This window comes from Gossypium hirsutum, chromosome A07, assembly GCF_007990345.1.
Source record: "Gossypium hirsutum isolate 1008001.06 chromosome A07, Gossypium_hirsutum_v2.1, whole genome shotgun sequence".
Taxonomy (NCBI): domain Eukaryota; kingdom Viridiplantae; phylum Streptophyta; class Magnoliopsida; order Malvales; family Malvaceae; genus Gossypium; species Gossypium hirsutum.
The window spans coordinates 90560558-90567971 of NC_053430.1; the positions used below are offsets into that span (position 1 = coordinate 90560558).

The following is a 7414-nucleotide window of genomic DNA, read 5'->3' on the forward strand; positions in this document are numbered from 1 at the left end:
AATTTGAAGCTCTCTCTTCCATATGTTGTTCTGACTTCTGCTGAACTACCACCTCGGAGGCAAAACTCCTACTGATTTGATCGCCAACGGCCTGGATTTTCTCCCCGAACAAAGTGGCAGCCTCATTAAATGAAGAAAACACATTATCACGAGCATCAATTTCTTCTTTCTCTTGTTTGAAGATGAGGAACCCCCTTGGTCTCGATCTCTTTGCGGATCCGTACCAGAAACATCCATGTCGTCTAAAGAGACGTCAGCTTCGCAGTCATAGAATGTGTTTCTCTCTTCATTCATATCTGTAGTACGTACATCATCAGCATGTATTTCTTCAAGAACATCAGCAGCTGTTTGAGCATCTCTCCCAGTTGCTCGATCTCTTGCGTATATGGTAGTAAGCTGGTCATAGTAAGGGAAAGTACGAAATCTGAATTGGGCGGCTTCTTTGTGACTCTAAAAAAATGAGGAAATCATATTAGTCGTAAGTTTGGTAAAAATAATATAATAAAGACTTGAAATAATCTTACCTTTAAATAGGACTCCCAAACCACATCTTCAGCAACAATGAGCTGCCTATGCTCGTCCCAACCAAAACCGCTATTGTTTTGGCCATTAAGCATGTCGTAGACGATTGACCACTCCCTTTTAAGTAACCTAATCCTTGATTCAATATTAGGTTTCGCCTTCAACATTGCATTTGGTAAAACCGTTTGTAGCATTCTTTCCAACTCGTTCAAATAACCGGCTTTGAACCCGGTATCAGCATTAAATGTTCCAACATTGTGCAGGTCCACCATGCTGGAAACTAATGCTGCATCTTCCTCGGGAACCCATTTTCTTTTGCTTCCTCGAGAAGCTTGAGCATTTGATTCTGGAACACCTGACATAATGATCTTAAGAACAAAAAAAAAATTATATTAATTACTATTTTAATATCATGATTCAAAAGGTCAACACTTTATAAGGTCAACACACTATCAAAGAATTGAATTTGCAATTACACATTATCAAAAAAAAACAGCACAAATTTAGAACACACGAAGAAAAAAAATATAACTTTAAACTAATTCATAGTTAATATTAAAATCTTTTTCACCGGCTTGTACTTATTCCATTTATTTTAAAGGCTTCACACTCATGTATCCACAAGAAATTAACTTGGTTTTTCTTATTTGTTGTAGCTCACATTCATGTTACATGTATTAAAAGGAAATCATTTATGAATGAGAAAAGCTTTATGTATTATGTAATCAACTTAAAATTTAAGATAGAATTAGGTAATAAATTTCAGCCTAATTAATCTTTTATAATTTAGACAACATTATTTTCATTATATGGAAAAAAAACATATTAACCATAATATTAAAATGATATACAAGATTTGTTTTATAATTAAGATAACCTTATTTCTATTATAGGGGAAAAGTCATGTTTTGAATCAATTAACATTTGTTTTAAATAACATGTATTGCGTGCATAAAATCTTAATTATAACAATTTAAATTTTATTTTAATAAAACTTATATTAAAATTTAATATATTATGTATAATTGACGTAAATATATTGATTAGTTAATTAAAATCACCCAAATTAATTGACCTAAAATGATATCGTATAAATATATTGATTAGTTACTTAAAGCATGTTCAATGTTTGAACATTATAGTTTGGACATTTAAATTTAAATTTAAATACAGACACATAAACTCCATTCACAGACATCCATCCTTTCTAGACAGATAATGTTCCTTGGCCTGTATCGAAGAGATAATTAAAAGAGAAAGAAGCAACATTGTTAAACATTAAAAAAGGGAATGGCTGTTAGGATAGGAGCTTTTGCGTCCATAAGGAAAACTGTTGTGGTTCAAAAGAGAAAACAAGGAGAATGAAGAGAAACATCCTACATGTCACAGTTGGATGATTGGAAACATGCTTCTAATAATAACTTCCAAATTTAATTGTAGCAGTATAATTTAAAAGCAAAGCAGCAATTAAGAACACAAAAAGAGGGAACTATGAAACTATTAAATCCAATTGCATAGCTTTCAAAGGATTCACTGGATTTTCTTTGTTCTGTATGAAACCAGACGACAAACCATTAAACCCAATTCCAAGTTTAATAACCTACACTGAACTGCCTCCTCATTTCCCTCATTATTTGTAATTAGTTCTCACCTCCCTTTTCTTCCTAATAAAAGCCCGAACCAGCAAGTGTCCTCTTTTCATTACAATATGAGAAGACTAGATAATAATTTTTCTTTTGTTTTTCAAGAATGCTGGAAGCAGTCATGGCACAACCATAAAACCAACCATATTAAGTAAATTCAGTGCCTAACATCCTACATGTAGTAAGTTGCACTCAGTTAATACATAACAAACCACTGGCCTCTAATTCCCCCACATTCATCCCCATTAGCAAACAACACAATGCAGGCATATGTATCATCAACCGAGCAAAAAGATTCAAACTAACTTCAAAAGTGATTTGATGCTCATAATTTATCCATCAAACCTAATTTCAAAAGGAGACAACAACAATTGATAAGCTAATTTAGCCAATGATTTGGCTGAAGAATGTAGGAGAAACATCATTTGCTTTAGATATGCAATCATCAAACATGACCAAAAATTTCTAGTTCATAGCATGAGCAATAGCATGCAATTATCTAGATTCTAGAGGTTCATAGTTAAGACAAAGCTTAGCATCGAACAAAGTAAGCTTCCAAAAATTTAAGAACAAAATCAAAAGAGCAGTTCAAAACCAAGTAAATGACAAAGGCTGACACTAAAATGTATAATCACTTACAGAGTAAATTAATTACTATTTTACAACCTTACCACAACCAGAAACTATTAACCATAATATTAAACTGATATACAAGAAATTAAAAAAAAACAACGCACCATAAACAATTAAACAACAAAGAAAACCACACAGAATTTTCACTAATACAACAAAAGCTTCTCTTTGATTTTCATGGACTTCACCAGTTTTCACATATCTGGTTGCAGAGTGTTTGTGAATTTGACAAATATAAACAAGATATCTACTCTCTCTAAATCATATTACTGAATTACTGGAACTTTAACAAAACATAAAAATATTGCACGGAATAATGTGCCATCTTTGGCTGCAATGAGGAAAATAGAAACTCAACTCATGAATGTAAAATTTGTCATACGAAAATGGAAATATGATTTACTGAAAGAAGTATATGCTTTAAACTTTTTGATGTTGCTCTTTCAAAAATCAGGATTTATAAATTACACCGCACATAATTTATATGAAATCACCATCAGAAAGCAAGGGATATTAAACCGAAAAAAACTTTCGTTAACTAAAACTACAGAAGAGTAAAAGATTCATAACCATGAAATCAGCATTAAACTACTGAAGAATAAAAAGCCACAAGTGCAATTATACAATAATTCCAATGAAATCAGCAACAATTTCATAAAATAAAATAGCAATTTCAACAGAAACTACTGAAGACTAAAGATTCATAACCATGCAAAAATATTTGATAAAAGATTGTCGAACAAAAGAATTGGCAGATTAATTTCGGTCCGAAATAAAACTCACCCGATATTGGATTAGAGGTGATGACCCGAAAAACGCTTCACTCTTTTTTCAATGGATTCAGCTATCAGGTATTTCCAATTTTGTGAAAATATTGAAGAGCAGTAGAGAGTTGCAGATAGGGTTGGGAGGAAATGGGAGGAGACAGAGACTGAAGAAACGATGAGGACAGAATAATAAACAAAAACGGTGGGAGATGGAAGGAGAAATTTTGAGGACAGAATAGGAGAGGGTCGGGTAGGGAGGGAGGGTAAAACAGAGAGCAGGGGACGGAAGGCTGACGTAATAGGTATTACAGGGATTTGGGAAGGGATTACAAAAGCAGCGAAAAAGGGGATTAGGTCGGGATTGGTTTACGCCCGTAATGCCTATTACAGCGAACCAAACGCCGGATTAGAGGCGTCATGTAATACGCGCGTATTCGGCCTGTATTGTATTAGGTAATACACTGAACCAAACATATCCTTATTGTCAAATGAGAAAAAAATATTTTTTATTTTTAAGTAACATATGTGTTGTAGCACTATTTGTAAGACACATGTCTCAATTGATTTTGGGTCCAACGAAATTTTGTTGAATATCATATTCTTCATAAAAACAAACAAAATATAATATGAAAAACATTGCAAATATTTATTAAATGTATAAATTATTATGTATGCAAGAAAATAAATCATACTTAAAACAACACAAAAATGTCAAAATAACATCAACTTTTCTAATAATTTTCAAAGAAATCTGCCACATCTAGGTGAATTATTTTATTAAGGTTATAAAATTTATCACCCTCGCAGGCATTGTTAGTTTTAATATCGTAGTGAATATCTTCATCTTTTGCCTCAATTTCATCATTTTGGGATATAAAATTTGTCTCCATATTCTGTCCCTTCTTTTTAATAGATGCTTGATAAAGTTTCACTAAATGCTCAAATGTACTGCAGGTAAGTGACTAATGCCCCTTCATACCACATCGATAGTATATATTCTCAACAATCTTTGAAGGATTATTTTGACCACTTCTTTCTTGTCTTTCATTATTATTCTTTTTTTTGGTGGTTAGAAGTATCATTGTTATGACCACCATGATAACTATTACTAGTACGTCCTCGACCATGTCCCCCACTACATCCACGACCACGGCTGCGACCGCGACCTCTATATTTTCTATTTTTATATTTTTTTGTACTGCTACATTCAATTTAGGGAATGGTGCAAAACTAATGGGATGAATTCCATGATTTTTCATCAACATTATTTTGTTCAGCCACCAAAAGACATTAAATTAATTTAGAATACCTTTTAAAACCTTTTTCATAATATTATTCCTGTAGGAGAACATTAGTAGCATAAAAAATACTTAAAAGAACTTATAATCTAATACATCCACAATTTTCATCACTATAAAAAGATACTACATTAAGAATACACTTTATATGAATTAATCTTGTAAAACTTAATAAATAATAAAACACAATTCCCGTTAATTTGAATCATAATAATATAACATATAAACATTATGAAAACAAAATTGAGCAATTCATATAAAAGGTAATCACTGAATCCCAAAAACTTGTGCAAAACAATTGAAACAAAATTATGAGACTTCATTAATAATCCAATATCAATCTAATGTTCAAAATTTTAAAACAAAACATTTATCTAATAATCAAATTTCATTTAACTATATATTCTTTATCTTGATTCTAATAGCAAATGAAAATCTAATTTTACATGAACAACAATTCCACAATGTTAATATGATTTTTATAAATCTTTTCCCTTTTGTTACATAAATTTTAAGTGATGGATGCTATAATTTTCTATTAATTTTTGTATGTGTAATCCTAATAAATAGAGTGATCAATTTATAATGATAAACTCTTAATATAATATGCCTCTTAAATACTAGATGACGAATATAATTTAATTTGCATTAAAATAAACAGCTTAATCTAAACTAAACACATGATTTTAGAGTTGATTGGGTGGTTGATATATAGGCTAACATTTTACAAAAATTACTCGTGCGCCTAAAAAATTTCCCTTGAGCATCATCGTTGTGTTCTTGAAACTATATTGGTAAATGTAAATTTTGAGTTTAAATTTCAATATTATTGGTATTTTTTTAATAGAAAAACATAAAATGTATCTAAGAGAAATAGGATTCGATCCAAACTCTCAAAGGTTATGATTCTATTGATCAGATATATTTAGTCCAATAATTGGGACACCTCAACCTCGAATATTGAATGTAGGATCTTCTTCGACTCAACTTTTTGTCTCTAAAGCGTTAAATTTGGCAGCTCTCGTTCTCCGAGTTCGTACGTACTCCAATCAACTGTGAAGGAACCTTGAGGAAAAACAAAAAAGAAGGAAATCTTCATTGTATTTGCTACAATTAGATTATTTTCCATCATTTTCAAAAACAAAAGGGAAAATTAAGAAAAAAAGAAGAGAAAAAATTCCTCCATTAAAAAGCTTTGTATATAAGCAGGCAACTTTGTCGGCATGTTGGCCTTAACCATACCCCACAATCATAGAAAAAAAGAAAAGCAAAAAAGAAAACGTAGGTGAAAAAATGGCCTTAAAAAAGGAACCCAATGAAGCTTTGTGATAAACATTAGCACTAACAACACTTCCACCAACTTGTCATTATCAAAAACCCATCTACAAAAGGTGGTTGGCCCCTTCATTCCATTTCAAGCTCTCACGCTCAACACAAATTCCTCTTATTAAACAAATCTCCCAGTACTTACCTCTTTACCCATTGCCGGAAACACCGAGAAAAAAATGTGGCGTATGCTGGTGGTTTTGCGACGGAATCTTCAAAACATCAAGAAAACTCACCGGGTAGCCGATGAGAACATGGTGAATAACAATAATAACGGAGGCGAGATGCCGATTTTCATTAACAGAAGGAGATCTCATGGATCGTGGAATGGTTTTTCTGTGATTTGCAGCGTTGTTAGAGCTCCTCTTTCCTTAGTTTCTTGCTTGTCTCAACCCCATGTTAACGGAACTGATGGTGTGTGGGTATCGAGTCATGAGTTTGCTCAAATTTCAGAGATGAACCATTTGATGGTAAGTGACAGCATGCGTTATGCAATCTTGATGTAAAAAAGAAGAAGATTTGAAGTACTAAATTATAGAATTGTTTTCTTTCTTTCTTTTTAGATCTCTTGGGATTTTTATTTTTTATTTTTTTTTAAACATCAGTCTTTTATATGGTATTTGTATGAATGCTAAATATATATATATATATGAAGAAATACATATTACAATAGCTGTAAATTTCGGGTTTTAATCATAGGGAACAAAATCATGAGTTTGTCTTTGTATTGGGTGTTTGCTTGATATATTTATTTACTCTGGTTTTCAAGATTTCTTAATCTCTTCCTTCAAACTCTAAATCAAATCAATCTAAATTATAATTTTATTATGCTGAAATACAAAAAATCTCCCAAAACCCTAATCTGATGCTTTTGCCGCTGCCGGGTATCAATGCTACTTGTACTTAATAAATAAATAAATAAATAAATAAATAAATAGATAAAGAAGAAAAAGATAAGTTGAAAGCATTTTTTCCCCATAAATGAGAACATTGTTTATTTACTTTAATTTAATTATAAAAAATATTCTTTTATTAAAAAAGGATAAGGTATGAAACAAGTATCATTTGTTTTTATCAAATCATTTTGCATCTTAAAATATTTAATAATTAATTATGAAATTTAACTTTTTTGGGGGTGAAAAAAAAATGTAATCTTTTACAAATAAGAGAGTTGGGAGATTAATTTAATTGGGGTGCTTATATTTTTTATTTATAAATTATTGTC

General features: G+C 31.2%; 1 protein-coding gene across 1 annotated transcript; it reads left to right on the forward strand.

The window, feature by feature from the left end:
• Nucleotides 1-6250: 6250 nt before the first annotated feature.
• Nucleotides 6251-6961, forward strand: LOC107946204 (uncharacterized). Its single transcript, XM_016880434.2, has one exon. The coding sequence runs from the start codon at nt 6369-6371 to the stop codon at nt 6693-6695; it is 327 nt and encodes a 108-aa protein (XP_016735923.1). The 5' UTR covers nt 6251-6368; the 3' UTR covers nt 6696-6961.
• Nucleotides 6962-7414: the final 453 nt, after the last annotated feature.

Coding starts and splice junctions, on each gene's coding strand:
- LOC107946204 (XM_016880434.2), top strand. CDS start 6,369: ATGTGGCGTATGCTGGTGGTTTTGCGACGGAATCTTCAAAACATCAAG.